General features: G+C 37.3%; 1 protein-coding gene across 8 annotated transcripts in view; it reads left to right on the top strand.

The window, feature by feature from the left end:
• SYNJ1 (synaptojanin 1) overlaps nt 1–22,573 on the top strand; it is a 105,717-nt gene that overhangs the window by 59,921 nt on the left and 23,223 nt on the right. For all 8 annotated transcript variants that reach the window (XM_004711292.2, XM_004711293.2, XM_045284439.1 and 5 more), the window contains 8 exons: nt 5,564–5,755; nt 8,199–8,283; nt 13,621–13,761; nt 14,024–14,216; nt 14,487–14,645; nt 16,773–16,929; nt 17,712–17,829; nt 17,914–18,129. In XM_004711292.2, the coding sequence (XP_004711349.1) occupies nt 5,564–5,755; nt 8,199–8,283; nt 13,621–13,761; nt 14,024–14,216; nt 14,487–14,645; nt 16,773–16,929; nt 17,712–17,829; nt 17,914–18,129 (1,261 nt within the window). The remainder of the gene's footprint in view (nt 1–5,563; nt 5,756–8,198; nt 8,284–13,620; nt 13,762–14,023; nt 14,217–14,486; nt 14,646–16,772; nt 16,930–17,711; nt 17,830–17,913; nt 18,130–22,573) is intronic.

Here is a 22,573-nt window from a genome sequence, read left to right as displayed (position 1 = left end):
CCAAGATTGTTAACAGACTTAGAAGAAATAAAGTTGTAAAAACGTCATTGTTTTTCTTATCAGCTTACTCAGGAATCTCATGCCTCTTTCTCTAGACAAGATGTATTGTCTTTAAATGCAAATCTATGGCAAAAGTAACAGAACTTTAAAAGGCGTGTTTTCTTCCCATTTAATTTCACTATCACTTTAAATCTGTTTTGCTTATTCTTGTTCTGAATGTTTTGAGAAACTCCTGGGGTGGGGTTTTTGTGCCTGAGGAGGGTTTGAGGAATGAAGTGTCTCCCTCGTTATGGTATATTTGAGTTATGTACTGAAACCCAAATTTTGGAATGACATGCTATTTAGGGATAGACATCTTTTGTTTGAGCATAGACTCTTTATACCAATCAATTAAGAAACTAGGCATTTTTGGGGAAAAAATTAATCCATTTAAAAACTGGATTTATTTCTGTTCACACAATATGGCAATATGTTTTTGTTCGCACTACTTTCTATTTGTCTCCCTGTTTTGAGATAGTTTTACTGAAACATGTTTGCAGTAGTGACAGTGACTTTTATTATGATGGTGATTCTTTTTCTGTGTGCACTCAGCTTTCATCAACACCTGACACCTCTATACAAGTGCTCTCATCAAGCAGCAGGGACTTCAGAAAATCTGTCTGCCTTTGAAGAGAATAGGGAGATGCTTGTTACTTAATGCACTCCTTTAAGGGGTCTCCAGATCAAAACTGTTTTCATGAAAATCTTACGATGCGCTATGCCTCTGCACTTACATTCTCCCACAAATGTACAGTGAAGTTTCCAGAGGCTATATGACACAACTGAAGCAGACGGACGGAGAATTTAGCTTCTCCTGTTAAACCAGACAAGTGAAGAAATTTGTGTAAAAAAAATCACTATTTTGAGAACTATAATTTTTTGTGCTTTTTAATAAATGAATTTAATATATAATAAATAATTTATCTTCCTTAAATGAATTACTGTTTTTAAAAACCTTCAAAATCACCAGTGCATGGAGTTGACTGGCCTTTGAGAGTTGATTATGTGCATCTTTTACCACCTTAACCACATTTGAGGATTCTTGGTAGCTTGACTTGACTTTGGTGGTAGCATCTATACCACAGAAATAGGTAAATGCTTTAAACCAGGACTCATTTTTTTTTCCTCTGGAGAATTTGCTATGAAACATTTAGCACACACACTGGATAGAATCTATATAGGCAGGAGCTTTGTTCAGTCCTCAGTAAGATTTAAGGGTATGAAGGGGTCCTGAAACTGAAAAGTTTGAAAAGTGCTGATCATCTCTGTCAGATATTCCAGCACTTACAATTTCTACTACTTCCAGGCTCAAATCAATTGGCCAGTCAAAATTATTTCAGAATAAGAAGAAAGTAAAGAACATTTCATCTTGACTTGGTGCTATTTAGCGATGTAGTTATCAACAGCGTTTAACCTCTCTGGCCTTCAGTATCCTTAATTGTAGAATGGGAATGAACCCTTCACCCGGTTCTTCATGTTGCCAGACTGCAAGGGGTCCAGGAGAGTCTGTCACTAGCTGAAAACAGACCAGGTTGATTGGAGAAATTCTAAGTTTATTCCTGTAAGCACTTGCAGAAGGAAAACAGCCAGGTTTCTCCTCTGAGCTCTTTCAGAGTTCAGTACTAACCGCATAAGTTAATATACAAGAAGCAGGTTTGTTCGAATGTTGATAGAGATTAGCAGGTGTTTTTAGTGTCATGCGATACACTTAATAAGGTAGGTTCTACAATGATCATTTTGAAATTATCTATACCTACATTTCTCCAGGGGTCATATGCACCCTTGTTTATTTAAATTGGGGTGACCATCTGGCGACTATTTATCTTAGTGACTTTGTTAGCCTTGTTATATTTGTAGTATTGATTTTCCCTGTATCATTCACAAGCTTCTTCAAATGCAAATGAAAGTTCCTGGAACTGCCTAAGATGAGAATGAGGAGAACTACTGGATTCAGAGTTTGCTACAGAAATAAAAGAAAGTTAGCTGGCAAATATAAACAATAAAGACCAACTTGTCTATGTATTCCTTTTAAAATAAGAAGTAGCAAATCTTTGAAGTTAAAATTAAAAAACAAAATTAAAGGTGAGGAGAGAGATTGGAGAGTATAGAAAAGGGTAAGATGGTTTTGACGGGGAAGACCGGGTACTGGTTTAGAAAGGGATTTGAGGTCCAAATCAGGTGTTATTGAAAAAGGAGAGGAAACAGTTTTCTTTAAAACTAAAGAGAAATGAGAAATTGGTTGTTAGAAAAACGAATGGCATGTGGAGTTTAACTCGAGGTGTTTGGTTGTTAGGCATACTTGAGATGTTTGTGATGAGCACGATAAGTCGTGTTTTGGTGATGTGTAAAACTTGCTATCTGGAGGGAGTCAGGTTAAATGTGCTTAGGTACCTTTCCATGCACCATTCTGGGTAGCCAAGGGGAACTATAGGGCTTGACTAAGATCTAGGCAAGAAAGTATCTGAGACAGGAAGTGAATGCAAAGGCTTATCAGCTGAGGAAATGGCCAGATTTAGTAAGGGAAGGGAACACCTCATTGTTTTGGGATGTTGATTGAGAAAGTGTAGTCCAGAAGAGAATAAGGTGCTGAGAGGGAAAAACTGTGACCCCGTCATGGGGAATGCTAAGGAGGGTGACATCATATTGAATATGGCAAAGTGCTTGTAGGAGAGAAACAGTGAATCTGAGATTACATGTTTGTGAGGCTCAAAATAATCCCATGGGATGGGCATGCCTGTTTTCCAGTGAGTAAATAGATTAAACAATTTACCCTAGAGGGTCACCATTAGCACACATATTGTTGTAAAAATAGTTTTGACTCTGCTGAAACTTTTGAAAGGGCTTCAAGAAATGGATCTGCTTTTAATAAAATTGGGCTGCTCCCAAGAGTGCAAAGGGTTGTGGCAGCAACACTACAGGGGTGCAGCTCTCCATGGTGGTGAGATGGGGAAGGGAATTGTCTGGGAAACATTTCCTTGTGCCTTCCATACTACCTTTCTGCCTCTAGGAATAAATTTGAAATTATCAAGCAAAGCAGCTTTATGACATTCTCTTATTTCAAAGAAACCTTGCCATTTTGCATTGAGACCCTTTTATACATAGTTTCTGTTAATTTTATTTACATTTGACTTAAAATTGTGTTGGATATGGGGGGGGTGGCAAATGGCATGGTTGAAAATTATTTCTGGTTAAAGGAACACAGCCTTCTTTAATGTGGTTAGCTTATACACAGTTGATGAGTGGGGATGATGTCAGTATAAGACAAATGTCTTGCTGGTTCATTTAGGGTTTTCCCAGCATGATGATACTGTGAACTGTTCTAAAGAGAAAGGGAAATTTAATATTGTGAAGAATTTAAGGAAAGTAGATGTAGGTGTTCAAAGTTGATGTAGAGAAAAGCTCGCAAGTTTCTGCAAGTGGTTTACCACCACAACAGAGGGGCAACATGCACGACATAAGACAAAGCAGTCGGACAACACAGTCAGTGGAACAAAGATTCAGTCATGAAACGGGTCACCACGCGATTTCAGGAAGCCAACGATGTCTAGGGGTATGATAATTGGATTTTATAGACCTTGGGTGGCAGGACCCCATTGCCTCTCCTCAGCCCCTGATCCTGCTTGGTGTTGGGATGAATCCGTCTGGACATGACCAGTGGAATGGGTCATCCAAACCTCTAGCTGACTCTGACAGTAGGAATACTACACAAATGTCTTCCTGTTGTGCAAGAAATTATTTCAAGGTTCACTATAATTTCCACTGTGTTTAGTTCTTTGGGGAAATGCGCCTGTAGCTAAAGAAGGTAAACATTGTTAGCATACTTGTACTTCTTCCTGGTGTTAAAAGAAATGATTAATGGAGGCTGCCTCTAGTTTGTAGTTTTAATTTTGGCAAACCTGATTTCTATGGAATCTAATGACTTCAAGAACCTATATCTCCAAAGGAGCATGAGCTCTAGGGTACATGCCTGCAAACACTTGTACTGACTGAGTTCAGGGGCAAGTGCTCATGGCTATTTAAGCACACGTGTGTCTTTTAGCAGGATTGTTTCTGTTTTTGTTGTGCCCTACTTAAAAAGTTCTGTAGGTTTTAAGTGGTCCACCTAACCCTTTTTTTGCCCTCCTAGAAGCAGTAATTTCAGTCGTGTCCTGTTCTACACAGTCTTAGACTTTTCAAGAACAAAATAGCTTTCTCTTTATGAACCAGCATTCAAATTTGCAGAAACCAGTTTCATGTAGAAAGTCACTAGCTTCTCTAAGTAAGAACACAAAAGTCTGTGTGCAATATATCATTTACTGCATGTGCAAATTTATTAATCATATAAGAGTTATCTGCCTGGACTATTGCAAGGAATTATTTCACCTACATTAAACCTGACTTCATCCCTTTAACTTTTACAAGACTGCTGTGTCCCTCTCTATCAGAGGGAAAGATGATTTTAAAAGAATAGACAAGAGAGATTGAAGATTCAAAATATACTGAACATTCATTTAATGAATATATTGAGTGCTTCATGCCAGACACTCCTCTCCTCACTAGGGATATTGCAGTAAACAAACACAACATTTCTACCCTCATAAAGATTCCATTTTGGGGAGAGCAGAAAAATAGCCACAAGATAAATAAACCATGGAGCTTATAAATGGATGATGGGTGTTATAGAAAAAGCGTAAAGCTAATAGGGGGTGTGAAAGTTTAGGAGTGGAGTGGAGTTTTGTTTTGTTTTTTAAATAAGGTGGCCAGGGACAATCTTAACCACAAAGTCAAGTCCTAAAGAAGATGGGAGAAGATTGTTACAGCTGTGGGAACAGCCAGTGAAAAGACCCTGTGATGAGAACATGCTTGACATCTTTCTGAAATAGCAGGGAGGCCCAGGAGTGAGCTGAGATGGGCAAATGAGAAGCAACTTGTCCAAGGCCTTGTAGGTCATTGCTATGAACTTGGACTTCTACTCTGAGCAAGATGGGGAACATTTAGTAGTGACTTTATTTTCAGACATCTAATTAGCTTCCATAATTTGTACTTTTGCCAGCAAGCAAAACCTCTTGCCAGTGGCTTAAATCTTAAATGCAAATGTTCTTGTTTTTATTTGGGAGAAATAAAATTTATATTTTTTTGCCAGCTTCCCATGAAAGTTGTGTGAAGGTCAATTGCTGTATTACTAAAAATGTACAATTTTTAATTTATACATTATAAAATAATGTACATTTTGTTGAAACAGAACCAGTGATTCTGCATGCTTTATGTTGCAATAATTTTATAAAAATTTTTTAAATTTTGTTTTGCTTATTGTTTTTAATGTGATTGGTATTCTTTATTTTAATTATGTTGGTGAATTGCATCATGCTGGGCTTTATATTTAGGGCTGATAATTATTTTGTGCCTGTGCATGTATCTTATGCTTGTGTATGCATATGGTGGTAATTGTATTTCTAAGACATCATTTCCCAGTTATGAAAAATAAATTTTCATTAATAGTTTAATGCAGCTAAAATTCTATGTGTCATGTTTTGTTTTTGTACAGCATCTTCTAAAGTACTAAAGAACATGTGTGAGAATTTCTACAAGTATTCAAAGCCCAAGAAAATTCGAGTGTGTGTTGGGACCTGGAATGTGAATGGTGGGAAGCAGTTTCGCAGCATAGCTTTTAAGAATCAAACACTCACTGACTGGCTGCTGGATGCACCCAAGTTAGCTGGCATCCAGGAATTTCAAGGTTTGCATTTTATAATACAGTTTTAATTAACAGACTATGATTTATTAACCTGAGAAACAAGGGTAGCATTCCACAATGTCCATTAATTTATAAAAGAAATAGAATTTTAAAATAGACGCTTAACATTATTAAAATCAAATGTGTTAAAATTTTACCTGACGTTTTTTGGATTTTTTTATTTCCAGACATTTGTTTTGAAAAGCATAATGGTAAAATGGAACATTGTTTTTCTTAATTGGGTTTTCAGACAATGGATCTATAAATAATTAGGTTACTTTGAGAGTATCACTTCTATTTTTATTCTTTTAAATTGACACAGGTAAGAAACCCAAACCCTTTCTCACCAAGTTGATTCTGATTCATAGCAAACCTATTGCAGTTTCCATGGCTGTATTCTGTAGGGAACCAGAACGCCACATCATTCTCCTGGGGAGCAGCTAGTGGGTTTGAACTGTGAGCCTTTTGGTTAAGAGCCACACACTTACCCACAGTGCTACCTGTACTCCTTAAATTGACACCACACTAATTTTGTAATGGATAATTTTTATTTCATCTTTCAAACCTAATATGTCCTGTTTTTAATATGTAGTCTATTTAGTTACTAAGATAAGAAATGATCATTGAGATCATGAGCAATCTTAAACATACTTGGTTATTTATTGGAACTTTGTAACTTTAATGGTCTTGGCTTATCCTTGTGAAGAATTGGTTGTCACCTCTGTTCAGGTACTCTGCCACCAAGTAATTAATAGCCAGTACCACATATTAAGTGGATGATGCTTTTATTAATATTTTGATTAAAACCATGAATTAGAAGCCTTCTTTTGTTAGTTCAACTTAATTTCTTTTTAAAAATGAATACAATTGCCAATGTTATGTATGAGGGTGATGTATATAGGAAATAATTTGAAAAAATTTTCCCTTTTTTAATCAGTCTCATTTTAAACCCTTTGCTTATTCCCCAAAACGTTTATTAAAATGTCTCCTCTTTTATTTACATTGAGCATAGCTTGAAATTTTAGTTATGTAGTAGTAGTAGTAATTATAATAATAATAAATAGTAGCTATTACTATAATTTTAAGTATTTACATGTGTTCATTTAATTCTTAATACAGAGCTACTACATAGATACTATTTTCCAATTTTACAGATGAGGAAACAGAGACACAAAGGAAAGTCACCGGCCATGCTAGTAATAGCAAAGCCAGGGTTTGAAATCAAACAGTTTGACTTCAGAGTTTGTGCTACATTTTATCATGTGTGAAGTTGGGCAAGTTGGGCAAGCTTCTATAAATCTCAGTTTTTGCCCGTTAAACAAAGGCAAAAATAATGTCTCTCATAAGGTGCTTAGTAATTAAATGTGGTGGTGTGTGCTTTGGCCTTACACCTAATAGCAATCAATAAAGTGTTGCTTAACAGTATTAAACAAAATATCACTGTCATCGAGTTGATTCCAACTCATAGTGACCTACATCGGGTTTCCGAAGCTGTAGATCTTTGAGAGCAGACAACCTCGTCTTTCTCCCTTGGAATGGCTAGTAGGTTTGAACTGCCTACCTTCGTTAGCAGTCAGACACTTACCTGACAGACCCACCCAGGGCTCCATTTAGCAGTATTACAGACTCTCATCAGCAAGAGGGCGTCACAAAGTTGGTGTATAAATTCCATTCTTTTAATTCAGTTTTTCTTTGTACTTTGTGAAGCCTGCTCATATTTATCCTCATGTCTGATCATTCATGCTACCCAGAATACCCCCTAGACTGCTTAAATTAAGCAGCTTATGTCCTTTTTGAGGCACTGTTAGCTATGAAAAAGCAAATATCTAGAAAAAGGTGATAAGGCTTAACCCCTGGATGTCTTCTAGTTTTTCTGTGTTTCTTCCACTCAGGAAATAGCTACAAGTTCAAACCTGGGTTTTCAAATTTGAATGTGAAGAATTACTCCCAATTGTTATCTCTTATTTAAGATGACTTTTAGCCACTTTATTCTCTAATTCTGATTCACTTCATCCTTTGAGAAGTGGCTTGTTTCTTAGAAGCTCTCCTTGGTCCAAAGAATACTTTCAAAATGATTTCTGATAGGACTTAGCGTGTTTTTTTTAAAGAATAAAAGCTTTGCTTTGCAGTAGCAAATATAGGATATCTAGATAGAAATTTAATCTATTGCATATACTTGAGTATAAGCCTACCCGAATATCAGCCGAGGCACCTAATTTTACCATAAAAACTGCATTAAAAATGTGCTGGCAACCTCATCTTATACATGAGTAGTATATACAGTAATTTTGTCTCACATGGATTTTCACTTGGAACTTGGTTGAACTTTAGTGGATTGTTAAATGGTATTTGGGGGAGGGCTCTGGTATTGATCATCGTTATGTTGAGAGAGTTGCCAGTTGACTAAGACTATATTAAAAGAGTATTTCTTGGATGTTAATTACAGATAAAAGAAGTAAGCCAACCGATATATTTGCAATTGGTTTTGAAGAAATGGTAGAGTTGAATGCTGGAAACATTGTGAATGCAAGGTAAGCCAGCCAAGGAACACATGAGAAATTCTTCATATTGAGGAATGGAGGGCAGATAACTAAGTAGCTGTTAGAAAACTAGATGGAGATAGTATTATATGAAGGCACCTTTTGAACTATAAAGCAGCAAACTATAATTTTTTTACCTTAAAGTCCCTTATACTCTTTAATCTTGAGACTTTTTTATGTGATTATACCTTTCAATATTTATTAAATTAGAAGTAGAACCAGACATTTTCAGACATTTAACTTGCTTTAAAATAACAAGCCTATCCCATATTATAATAAATACCAATTTTTGGAAAATAACTACATATTTCTACAATAGAAAGATATAATGAGAAGGGTGATATTGTTCTGTAGTCTTGCATCTTTAAAACAGCTGAATTTTAAATGTTTTATTGTGAACTTAGGTGGGAGTTTACATTTAATCAAATTTGTATTCAGCAACTTAAAACTACTGATGAACCCCTTCAATAGCTTGACACCCCCCCCCCCATTTATTTTTCTTTTCCCTCTTCTTGAATACTATCTTCCCCCTTCTCACCACCTGTCTACCCTTTACCAGTGTTTCCCAACGTGAGCTATGCAATCTCCTTGGGGGTGCTGGGACAATCTAGAGGGGCTGCAAAAGGCAGATATTTACACGTGAGCCTGGATTTGGGGCTATAGTACAAAAGAGTTTCTTTGCTGGGGGTAGAGCTTGGCTCTCAGTTTTTTGTTTTTGTTTCTCTGAAAAGGGAGCAGTAAGCCAAATGAGTTTGGGAATCGATGTTGCTTCACCTTCTCTCCCTCCTTCCCACACCTTACCATCAAAGTCTGCTTTATCTTGTTTTTTTCTTTCTAACAGTGACCTCATAGGATATTTGTCCTTTTGTGGTTGGCTAATTGCACTCAGCATAATGTTCTTCAGTCCATCCATGTTGTGACGTGTGCTTCACAGTTTAATCGTGACTCTTTTATTCCATTGTGTATGTGTACCAAAGTTTATTTATCCATTCTGTCACTGGTGAACATTTAAATTGTTTCCATCCCCTGGCTACAGTGAACAGTGCTGTAATGAACACGGGTGTACATATATCTGTTCATACTATGGCTCTTACTTCTTAGTGGTATATATCCTGCAAAGGCATTGCTGGATCCTCTGGAATTTCTATCCCCAATCATTTGAGGTAGCGCCACTTTGCTTTCTACAGTGGTGTGTGTGTGTGTATATATATATATATATTTATATATATATAATTTATATATATATAATTATATATATATAATTTTTTTTTGCAGTTCTCTCAGCAGTGTATGAGGTTTCCAATCACTCCCCACCCTCTCCAGCATTTGTTATTTTCAGGTTTTTTTGCACTTTTCTGGCAATACCGGTATAAGGTGGTATCATCATTGTTTTGATTTAAAAAAAATTTTTTTTTCATTGTTTTGATTTCTTGATGGCATTTCTTCACATGTTTTTGACTGCCTGGATGTTGTCTTTGGTTAATATCCTTTGCCCATATTTTAAATGGATTATTCATCTTGCTCTTGTTACAATGTTGTACTTTTCCTAGATTTTAGAGATTAGTCCCTAAGACCACGGAATTCTTACTTATACTTTTGCATCAGTCTGTTATAACATGCTGTTTTACTAGGTGAAGTTATATGGAGCAAATCACAAGGAATAATTTTTTTTAATAATTTTATTAGGGGCTCACACAATTCTTATCACAATCCATACATATATCGATTGTATAAAGCACATTTGTACCTTCATTGCCCTCATCATTCTCAAAATATTTGCTCTCCACTGAAGCCTTTGGCATCAGCTCCTCATTTTCCCCCCTCCCTCCCCGGTCTCCCCTCCCTCATGAACCCCTGATAATTTATAAATTATTATTTTGTCATATCTTACACTGTCTGATGTCTTCCTTCACCCACTTGTCTGTTGTCTGTCCCCCAGGGAGGAGGTTATATGTAGATCCCTGTAATCAGTTCGAAAAGGAAGAATTTTTAATAGTATTTTCAGCTAATATCTTCTTGGATGCTATACCAACACTCAACTTGTAGTCCTTTTAAAGTTTATGTGGAATCTGAAAATAATGAACTTTTTACTCCATTCTATTAAAATTCTTTAGTTATCATCTCTATGATTTTGTTGTAACATCACGTATTGATGATTGAAAAACACTGGATCACTTAGCTATGTAGATAGTCCAAATTTTGATGCATTTTATGAAAAAATAGGCATTTATGAATATGCTATATTCGTTGATTTATTCACCAATCTTAGCAGAAAATTATGTTACGTATTGAGGTGTCAAGATCACAGTGGCAGCAGACACATATTTCCCAGAATTCTAATTTGTACCTAAAAACTCATTTTATCATTGCAAATAAAAACTATCAATGGTTTTTCTTGAAGCAACAGCGTTGGTTGAGAAAATGTTTGCTAGATACCCAACTATGAATAACCCTTGTTTTTTTGTCATTAGTTCCTTCAGGTAAGAATATGTTCCATGAAAAAGTGACTTAAAGTGCAGCTTAAAATTCAAAATCTTCTGGGCTTTACATTGAGACAGCCATTGTGCTCAGTAAGCACAAGTGCTTTGTGCCTATTCCCCATTCATTCAGTAGTTTAAAAAAAATGTGACTTGGGTTGAGATTTCATAAAGTTACTACTTCATTAAGGACATTCCTAAATGAAATTGCTTAAAAAAAAAAATTAAGTGTATGCCGGTGAAGACTGACGGGACCAGGAGTGATGCTATGGTATCAGCTCTTCTAGTCTTTGTTTCTCCTGGACCGTCAGTGCAGATATCAGTTAACACATAGAAAAAAGCAAGCGGTGCCTTAGTATTGTGAAAGTAAGTATTGATTTCTCGAGTTTCAGGAACCCTCGAGGGGTTTCTCTAGATCAACTTCGAAAACTCCTTCTCTGTACCTTTATTACAAATACAGTTTACTAGGTCAAAACGGCATAGCTTAAGTATGTTATTTTAATGTAAGATATGCTTACTTTCATGTTTGAGCAGTTGCCCATCTTTTAAGATTTTCAAAATAAAATTACTGGCCAAAATAGTATGGTGTAGTCATAGATTTTTCAGATGACAGGTATTTTCTTAGCCAAGGTGAGTAATAATTAGGGAAGTAAAAAAGAAATAAGACTTCATGTATTTTACAGTTTGTGTATTTTTCCTGAAAATACGTATTAAGTTTTAAAAATAGAATAGTATAATCTTAGGACTCCTACTGTTAAACAAATTGTTCAGTCATTTGTATAAATGGAGTTAAATCGTATTATTCTTTAATAAAGTGATAAGTATCCATTCTTTAATTTAATCAATGTGAACTAATAAGTTGTGGTAAGTGCTAACAATGCATCAATAAATAAACCATGAAAACCCCCTTCCCTTCATAAGTGTTATTTTCTAGTGGAAAGAGACAGACAGTAAACATTGTTGGAACAAGTAAATTATATGGATTGTGATAAGAGTCACATGAGCCCCTAATAAAACGATTAAAAAAAAAAAGATAACGGACCAGGGCTCAAGTAGATAACAAATGTTTTGAAAATGATGATGGTAACAAATGTACAAATATGCTTGACACAATGGATGGATGTATGGATTGTGATAAGAATTGTACGAGCCCCCAATAAAATGATTTAAAGGGGAAAAAAACCAAGTAAATTATATAGCTCATTAGAAGACCATAAATGCAATGGAAAATAAATGGAATAATCAGGATCAGATTTACTGAGAAGATGACTTGAGGAGTGGCCCAGAAGAAGGGAATTTGTTATTATTATCATTTCAGAATCAAAGTCACAGCAGTAGGATTATGTAGATCTGTAGGCAGCCCATGCTTTGAATGTTTAATTTGGATGTGGAATGGCTACTGTTAGATAGATGTGAGGGCGTAATCTGGCCTAGACACTTAACCAGATGCGTGACCTTGAGAGTGCTCTTATCTATAAAATGGGGATTATACAAGATCTCACAGTGGTTGTTAGAATTAAATATGGTGGGATAACAAATCTGTATAACATGCAACTAATATTGCTTATTCTGGTTATTCTACTCATTTAATTGTACTTGGTATATAATCTTGAGTCATGAAAGTATGTTTGTGTTTCCTTTTGAAGATCTTTGGACAAACTGTTCTGAGGGATTTTTAAAATTCAAGCATTTATCCTACTTATGAGAACTGTATTTTAAAGTAATTGAAGAGTTGATTGGAAAAAGTTATTTATAGAATTCCAGTTTACTATAAATGGAATGATGAAATTACAAAATTAACACTTTTCAACCCAGTGAAATAATAAGAACTGGGCAGTGACCAAGAAATGCTAAAAGCTTAGATGGAAATGGAAAATTCATAGGTAGCTTTATAAGAGTGGTCAGACTGCTGCTACCTGAACACCACAGAAAAGCTGCCCCTCTTGTGATAGGAAATACACAGCATCACCCCTGAGGTAGTTTCCCCTGCCCCACAAGAAAAAGAATTAGTTTCTTAACCAGACCTCTACGTCAAACTATTGGTTTATAGGCAATGTGAGTGATAGAGGCTCCAGGAGGATACTATCAGCCAAATCCAGGCTGTTGAACCTTCTTCTCTAAGGAAAATATCCCAGTTTGTTTCTTTTTTTAAGACATTTAGAAGGTCAGAATGGGAGGAAGAGGGGTGGATATTCAGCATGGAGACACTTGAGATTAAGAGATTCAAGAGATATAATATATAGGCCTTATTTGGACCCTGCTTAAAACAAACTAAAAGTAATTGAGGCAATTGATTATGAACTGGGTATTAAATAGTAATAAGGAAATCAGAGTGTGACAATGGCATTGTGACTCTATAAAGTAAAAATGTCTGTTGTGTTAGAGATGCATGCTGACGTATTTATGGGTGAAATGACATGTACTTTAGATTTGGTTTAAAATATTCCAGATCTTCCCGACTCTCCCCACCCCGCAAAAAAAAAAAAAAGCAGCAGAGGAAGTAAGGATGGGAAGAAGGAAAGATTGGCAACGTGTTGATAATTGTTGAAGGGTGTATGTTTCATATGTGGTGACTGTAAAAATTTTAAGGGATGTTGATTGTCAAATAAGTTCATATTTTTGTTGTCAAGGAGTCGCTGATTTTGAAGTATGGGGCCTTTTTAGTTAAGTTTTAAGCTTCCCTTTTTAAAGGAAGCAAAACTGAAAATAGTAGCCTACAAAAAGAGTTCACTCTTTGTGTAGCTTGTGTGATAGAATGGGGGCATATAAAGGTATAATTAGTAACTTGCCTTATAAGATAAACTGTTGTCAATATCTTTTAAAAGATTATCTTTTTAATATTTTATGGTAGCACAACTAATCAGAAGCTCTGGGCTGTGGAACTTCAAAAGACAATTTCCAGAGACAACAAGTATGTGCTGCTGGCTTCTGAGCAGTTGGTGGGCGTCTGCCTGTTTGTTTTTATCAGACCGCAGCATGCTCCTTTCATCAGGTCAGTAAATAGAGCATCCTCTGAAAGCCCTTTGCCACCAATAGAAAGGAAACAAGAAAAAGACCTAGGATATTTGCTTGTTCAGAGAAACACTTATTCTTAGTTCTTGTTTTAAAACACTTCTTATTGATGAGCCAGTGATTGCAGTGTACTGTTTCACAGCATTGCTCTCGAACCACCGTATGATGTGTGTACCCCTAATTGCTTATGGGCATCAGGTATTGACATTTCAAATCTTTGATATAGAATTCTTTGTTTAAAGGGACGTTGCAGTGGACACTGTGAAGACTGGGATGGGAGGTGCAACAGGAAATAAGGGAGCAGTTGCGATCAGAATGCTCTTCCACACAACAAGCCTCTGCTTCGTGTGTAGCCATTTCGCCGCAGGACAATCACAAGTCAAGGAAAGAAATGAAGATTTTGTAGAAATTGCGCGAAAATTGAGTTTTCCCATGGTAAGGTCTTGCTAGTTTGTTCTCGAAGATGAAGCTTAGAAACCTATTTTAATTTATCCCAAATTCCAAACCAGGTGTTTTGAAAATTTAAGATAGTTTCTAAAAACATCAATCATGTTCACCTAAACGGGTATGAAATGTATTATTACTATTGGGTTAAAGAAACAGGGACTAGAAGGGAAGGAAATATATCTGAAGCAAAGAACTATTTATAAAATATCTTTTAAAAGTGATTGTTTTGAATTTGAAATTCAATCTCATTGCTTCTAGGGGAGGCTGCTGTTTTCCCATGATTATGTATTTTGGTGTGGCGATTTCAACTATCGAATTGATCTCCCTAATGAAGAAGTCAAAGAGCTCATAAGACAGCAAAATTGGGATTCTCTTATAGCAGGAGATCAACTAATCAATCAGAAAAATACTGGACAGGTATATCCATGCTTGTATTGAGAAGATGGTGCTTTTTATATCTTTGGGGTTTTTTGGTTATAAAACATACTTTCCATAATCATGATGTATGTGTATATGTTTAATCTTAAAGTCTCTTGACTCTTAATCACTATATGAGGGGCCTTTTAATTCTGTTTTTCCACTAACTTTTTGAAGTCCCCTCATATATACATAATGTAAATGTTATTTAGCAGATAAATAAAGCTATTGCTTAGGGAAAAAAAGAAATAAACCCATAATTCTAGGAAGTAAATTCTTCATGTCTCTGTAAGATTCACTTTCAAGTAGTAAGGCTTTATATCCCCCTGCCCCCAGTAATATTGAGTTTAGAATCCTAGTCTTCCCTCCCCTTACAGAAGGGTCGCAGGGAGAAGACAGGCCAGTCAGGGTGCTACAGTATAGCACTGATGAAACATACTTTTCCTCTGGTTCTCTAATGCTTCCTCACCTCCGCTATCATGACCCTAATTCTAACTTACAAATCTGGCTAGACCAGAGCATGTACATGGGTACAGATAAGAGCTGGAAACATGGAATACAGAACAGATAAACTCCTCGGGACCAATAGTGAAGTAGCCATACCAGGAGGGGGTGGGGGAAGAAAGAGGGAACCGATCACAATGACCTACCTATAACCCCTCCCAGGGTTTCCCCCACCCCCTCAGGGTTTAAAAAGGAAAAAAAAAGAATCTTAGTCCTGGAGGGTATTGGTTTTTACTTAAAGATCTTGTGCTAATCTGATTTGTTTTTCAACTCTTGCTTTGTTGTTGTTGTTGTTAATCATTTTATTGGGGGCTTGTACAACTCTTATCACAATCCATGCATCCATCCATTGTGTCAAGAACATTTGTACATTTGTTGCCATCATCATTCTCAAAACATTTTCTTTCTACTTGAGCTCTTGGTATCAGCTCATTTCCCCCCTCCACCCTTACCCCCCTCCCCTCCCCATGAGCCTTTGATAATTTATAAATGATTATTATTTTGGCTTGTCTTAACACTGTCCAATGTCTCCCTTCACCCAATTTTCTGTTGTCCGTCGCCCAGGGAGGGGTTTATATGTAGATCCTTGCAATAGGTTCTACTCTTACTTCTTATATCATTTTCTTTTTACAAACTTATTTCTTAAAACCTGTGATCACAATTTTTTTTAATAGAGTTGTTTGAAGGCCACATAGTATGGTGTCTAGTGGTCATGAGACTAGGATTCTGATGTTTGGGCACCACTTACCTTTTTTAAGCCTCAGTTCTGAGACTGAGCCATCAAGCAAGATGATTTATAAAATCCCAGATACTTCTAGATGTCCTCTGTAGTTTGTACATCTATGGAATTCTCATCTAGGCTCATATTTATAGTTTTCTTAATTGAAGGTCAAACAAGTGTGTTAGCCTGGGTAAACTAGGGAAACAAAGCCACAGAAACCCATATGTATACGAGAGTTTTATATAAAGAGTAAGTATACATTAAGAAAGCATCCCAACACAGTGCTGTTCAAGCCCATAAGTCCAACATTAGCCCGTATGTCTGACACTGATCTACAAAGTCCTCCTGAATTTCACAAAACACACGCAATGATGCCGACTGCAGGAGGAAAGCTGAATCAGTAAGTGTGTAAGCATCTCAGCACTGGCAGAGGTCTCCACACGGCTCCTCCAGCACCCAGGGCTGCATCGGGGTAGGTCCATGTGACTTCTCAGGGATGTCTTGCAGGAGGTGAGCCTTGCAAGCTGAAGCAGGGAACTGCTAAGGCAGCTGCACCCTGGTCCGATCATCAGAAAGTAAGAGACCCGAGAACTAGGAAGGCAAGACTCACCGAGCCATTTATCGCTCGACCCTTCAGTTAACCCCACATGTGTTTATCGGTCAGGTTTGACACAATAAACCTTAACTATCTCAAACAAGTGATGTGAAAAATGGCCATGTCTTAGGTTGTTTTTCCTTGAGTACTGCACTTTGCCATCTACTTGAAAGTGTCATCAGATGTATACCAGTTTCAGTGTGAGATTTCAGCATGTAGTAGACTTCATGAGCGCCTACCTGAATAAAAACAGAACTTTTCACATGTCACCTTTTAAAATAACATACTCTGAATATGTTTCTTTTAGATCTTTCGAGGGTTTTTAGAAGGCAAAGTAACTTTTGCTCCAACATATAAGTATGATCTGTTTTCCGATGACTATGACACCAGTGAAAAGTGCCGCACCCCTGCGTGGACAGACCGTGTCCTCTGGAGAAGAAGGAAGTGGCCTTTTGATAGATCAGGTTGGGAACTAAATGGACTTCTTCATTTAAATGGATTTATACACATTTTATGAGGAAGAAAGGAATGATATAAATACCAAATGAGAACAGGCAAGCTTTCCACCCCCCCCCCACATTACCAGAATCAAATAAACAATATGTACAAATTTTATACTGATATATTTAAATATTCCGAGATCTGTTTCAGTTCATTTTCTTTTTAGTGACATAATTTATAGACGAGAATCAAGGAAACTTGTGAAGTACTCCGTTGAGTGTTAAGGTTTTAACTTGAATAACTAAAGTGATTTGCAAATAATTGGACTGCCTTTTGTTTGTTGAATTATTTATGAACATCTTTCCAGAGGCCTTTAAGTAATTCAGAGGAAAAGTTACATAGTTAATTTTTATTAAGTATAAAATGGTAACTTTACCTAAAAAAGGTCCTTGTAATTTAAAGGGTTCCAGACTTCCTACCTATATTGCCATGTGTATCAAGTAGCCCAAAGAGCCTTGGTAAGACTGTGGGGTAGGCATTAACCACAGATTGATGGTTCAAACCTTAGCGCTCCAGGGGAGAAGGATGAGACTGTTGTCATAAAGACTTACAGCTGAAACCCTCGTAGGGTTGCTATGAGCTAGAGTCAGGATTGATACTCGGGCAGTGCGTAGGAGTGGGGTCCCTTGATGGCACTGGGTATCAGCGTCATACAGCTGAGCTAGAGCAAAAGAAGAACACAGCGACTTGTTCACGTGGTCTGTTTATGTGGCTTCTCTTGTGCTTTGTTTCATCCTGGCTGCAGCTGAAGACTTAGACCTTCTGAATGCTAGTTTTCAAGATGGAAGCAAAATCCTCTACACTTGGACCCCTGGCACTTTGCTGCACTATGGAAGGGCCGAGCTAAAGACGTCTGATCACAGGTTTTCACAGTTTCAGTATTTCTAATAGTGCTTGGAATTTATTTGAAACGCATCCTTTCTTAGGCTTGTCTCTTATGTCTACAGGCCAGTCATTGCGCTGATTGATATAGATATATTTGAAGTTGAAGCTGAAGAAAGGCAAAACATTTATAAAGAAGTGATTGCGGTGCAGGGTCCACCTGATGGCACAGTATTGGTCTCAATCAAAAGTTCTCTGTCAGATAATAACTTTTTTGATGATGCTTTGATTGATGAGCTTCTCCAGCAATTTGCAAATTTTGGGGAAGTTATACTTATAAGGTGAGGAAAAGATTTATAACTTTATTTATAAATGATAGTTTCTATATTTAGGAGTAACCTTGGTGTTTGAATAGGATATGTGTATTTGTATTTTCAAACTAAAGAAAAGTCGCACCATAATTATGTTTACTCAGAACAAAAGTTTTGAAACCAGGTCAAAGTTAAATAGTGAAATGTGATGTGAACAGTTGAGGACAAATATAGGTGCCAATAATTTAGGTGTTTTCTTTCAAGATTTCCATACAAAATAACTTAAAAACAAAGCTGTGTAGCCAAATGAAGATGTGATTGCCATTTTAGTTCTATAAGGATAGTGACTTTACCCTTCTCCCTCCAAAGTTTAACAAAAATTTTGAGGTTTTAAGTAACTTAAAGTACATTTGTTTTATTTCCAATTAGTAGAGAAGTAGCACCGCCAGATGAATAGTCAGGGGTCATATCTGCCAGTCCTGGCTTCTCTCTGTGATTTAACCATCTGCCTTTGGCGAGCAGAGCTCCTCTTTCTTTATTTAAAATTACCTTCTTCCAAGTGTACAGCGATAGTTGGAGTACTGAATGATGTGTGTGTATCCGATTTTCATATTGCTTCAAAGATAATTGGTGGGCAAATCTCATTGTGAATGAGCAGACAAGAAAGTGAAGACTTAATTCGTCTTTGTTACTCCTTTTGGAAGAGGAACATACATGCACTGGCTTCCCTAGACCCTAAACATCATTAGTTCCCAGAATTGAGATTGTGTGGTTACAGCAAATTGAGTATCCCACTGAATAAATCTAGAATTCTTTCAAAGAGTAAGTTAACAAATAGAAAAGAAATCGTATTTAGTCTTCCCTCAAATCATTTCACGGAGACCTACCCCCAACTGGAAAAGAAAGCACAAAAATTTTGCAGAATGTAAAGACTCTAGCAAGTACATAGTGCTATCTCCAAGATTACAGATGACAGACGGCTGTGCCAAGAATGGAAATGCCAAACCACCAAGAGGATCCTGTGAATTATGTACGTGGGCTGCAAAGTAGCAGATAAGTGTTATTATGAAAAAATGTAAGAGTGTACTAGACTAGCAATAGTCCAGGGTGAAGGATTCTGGGTAGGAAAACAACACTGGTCTTTATAACTTAATCTCTAAAGATTTTGAAGTTCAGTAGAGCTAGAACTGTCCCCAGAATCCTTGCCATCATTAGGAAATACGAGTGGCCTTTAAAAAGTTGATAGAAAAATTTCATTGTCTTTTAAAAATTGTGTTGTCATATAATTCAAAAGCTATCATATTCGTTATCTTTTATTATTTTTCCATGAGCTTTTTGAAGTCCCTTGTGTCTTGGTAATAAAACAAAGATATTATTTTAACATCATGAAGTATCATATCCAAACTTTAATATTCTGGTTATTGCACCATAAGGCAACCATTTTAGAAAAGAAAAGGCAGACAGTGAACGAGAGGACTGCTTAAAGCCATGACAGTGTACTTTTACCTTTCAGCCTACAATAAAGGAGTCCTGGTACCATAGTGGCTAAATACTCAGCTGCTAACCAAAAATGTAGGTTCTCAATCTACAGCCACTCCTTGGGAGAAGGAAATGCAATCCGATTCCATAAAGATTTACAACTTCAGACACCCTGTGAGCCAGTCTACTCTGCCTTGTAGGGTGCTACAAATTAGAAGCAACTAGATGGCAGTAGGTTTTAGTCTGGATTAGGCAACTGTTACGGAGTGACTAAAAGCTGCCTTTGTATTGAAACAAGAAATTCCCAGGAACTATGAAGGAGACATAAATTTAGATATGTCAACTCGGTGCCAAGGAATTAATTCTGACTCATAGTGACCCTGTAGGACAGAATAGAACTGCCCTGTGGGTCTCTGAGACTAACTCTTTAATGAGTATAAAAGCTCTAGCTTTTTCCTGCGGAGTGGTTAGTGGTTTCAAACTGCTGACCTTGTGATTAGCAGTCCAAAATGTAACCCACTATGCCACAAGGGGCCCTCATTTAGATGTATGTAGATACTTGTATTAGTGGTAGATGCCTTCTAGAAAATGTTACCGTAGTGAGTAAAAACAGGAAGAAACTACAGCTTCTAAAAACAAACCCAAACCCACTGCCAAGGAGATGATTCCATCTCATTGTGACCCTGTTGAGACAGTGGGACTGCTCCATTGGCTTTCCAAGACTGTCAATCTTTAGGAAGCAGACTGCTACCTTTCTCCTAAGTGCCTGGTATGCTCGAACCATCAGCCTTGCAGTTAGCAGTCTAATACTTAATCCACTGCACCACCTGGGTTCCCTTAGTTTCAAAAATGCCCTAAAAAAATTGCATGGCCAGGTTTGAGTGACTGCAGAAGTATGTGTGTTCCAAGCCTTTGGTTTCACCCAGTTGTGAGAAATGGTGTCAAAACTCGACACCTTATTGGTTGCTCTAGGTAACTAGTGGATTAGAATAAACCCCTGATGGGTCTCTCCACAGAACCTGGGTGGACTGTCTTATCCCAGGTGAGTTTACCAATGGGCCATCACAGGATTTTATTGATAAATGTACTTACTTTAATGAGAGAGAAGACTTTATTGTTTGATTTTAAAAATTAAGCTCACAATCCCTGAGACAAACGGGGCATAACTGGGAGCGAGCCTCACTGCCCTTCTGCAAGCATTTTCTCCCCTAGTTCAAAAGCCCCCTCCCCCAGTTCCTCATTGGCTGAGTACTGTGGGTTAACAGTTTTTCCCCTAAGTATTCCATCAGAGTCCCATATTCCATACCCCCAGGTGTCTAAACTCCAGTGCTTGTTCTTACAGTTATCAGTGGTGCTCTGGTTATTTAGTAACTACCTGACTCTTCTCACAGTTAAAGTACTGTGCACACATTTCCGCCCCTTTTCTTATTCCTTTCTTTTGAATCCTGCATGTATATGTTTCCTTGAAAATTTCCCAGCTTAATTTATACAGTTGGGGGTAATTTGACTTATAAAATTGTTTTTGTAAATAAGACTGATAATGTTTACTTTGCTTTATTCTTTTTGTTGCCTATCATTGACCATCCGTATCAGAGCTTGTTCTAATATTCTTTTCATTTTTTTCTATGAGAGTTTCATATTTCAGAATCCTCAATTTAGAGTCATAGGAAAGGTAGTGAAGTCCCAAGAGATTAAATGTCTTGCATTGGCATGAAAGACAAGGGTCATAACTGGTACTTGGAGTCAGTTCAGTATCTTTTCACTGGCAACTCCCTATCTTCCTTCTTGTTAGCATTATCTTCCTTCCGGTCACGAGGAAGAGACCAGCCAGTCAGGGTGCAGTGCAGCACCAATGAAACATGCAACTTTCCTCTAGTTCTTTAATGCCCCGCCCGCCCACTATTATGATCTCAATTGTGCCTTACAAATCCAGCTAGACCAGAGCATGTACACAGTACAGATCAGAGCTGGAAACAGGGAATCCAGGACAGATAAACATCTCAGGACCAATAATTAGAGTAGCGGTACCAGGAGGATAAGGGGAAGGTGGGAGGAGAAAGCAGGGACTGATCACAATGATCTGCCTCTATAACCCCCTCCCAGGGGACAGATAACAGAAAAGTGGGTGAAGGGAGACATCGGTCAGTGTAAGACATGAAAAAGATAATAATACTTTATGAATTATAAAGGGTTCACGAGGGAGGGAAAATAATGAGCCGATACCAGGAGCGTAAGTAGAAGGAGAATGTTTTGAGAGTGATGGTGGTGGCAGATGGACAAATGGGCTTGACACAATGGATGTATTTATCGATTGTAATAAGAGCTGTATGAACCCTCAATAAAATGATTTTTTTTTAAAAGTATTATCTTCCTTCTGGGATCAGAAGGTCATGTTGGGTCATTTTGAACAAATCACTTAACCTCTGGCCCTTTTTTTTTTTCTTTTCAGTTAAATGAAGGATTGGATTGCTACAGATCATAAATGCTGGTCCAACGGCCCTTTTTTCCCCCCTGGCAAGCTCTTTTATTAATAGTATTTGAAAGGAATTTGAATGCTTTGTAGCAAGAAAGTATGCCCTCTCTAGGTCACCATGAGCTAGGGGCTAGCTAGGTCACTGCTTTCCCTCCTGTAGATTCTACACATTTGATGTTTCTGTCATGGCCATCGAGCCAGTTCTAACTCAGTAAATCTAGTGAAGTGGAGGGGCCAGGAATAAGAGGAAGACCCCAACAAGGTGGAGTCTCACTTTAGCTGCCACAGTGAGATCAAACATAGCAATTAGGAGGATGACACAGGACCAGCTAGTGTTTCTTTGTACATAGGGTGGCTGTGAGTCGACCGAACCTAATAACAAGTCTACACGACAGAGGAGAATTACTCCTTAGGGCTTTTGAGCCAGTCAATCTTTATGGCAATAGACAGTCGCTTCTTTCTTCCTTGACGCAGCTGGTAAACACGAAATGCAGCCAGTGCTAGTGGATTATGCATTGGGCT

Source organism: Echinops telfairi, unplaced genomic scaffold, assembly GCF_000313985.2.
Source record: "Echinops telfairi isolate 266 unplaced genomic scaffold, ASM31398v2 ScPeMD7_7469;HRSCAF=8507_0, whole genome shotgun sequence".
In the NCBI taxonomy this organism is placed as follows: domain Eukaryota; kingdom Metazoa; phylum Chordata; class Mammalia; order Afrosoricida; family Tenrecidae; genus Echinops; species Echinops telfairi.
The sequence above is the reverse complement of the archived record's forward strand: the minus strand, read 5'-3'. Positions and strand labels throughout refer to the sequence as shown.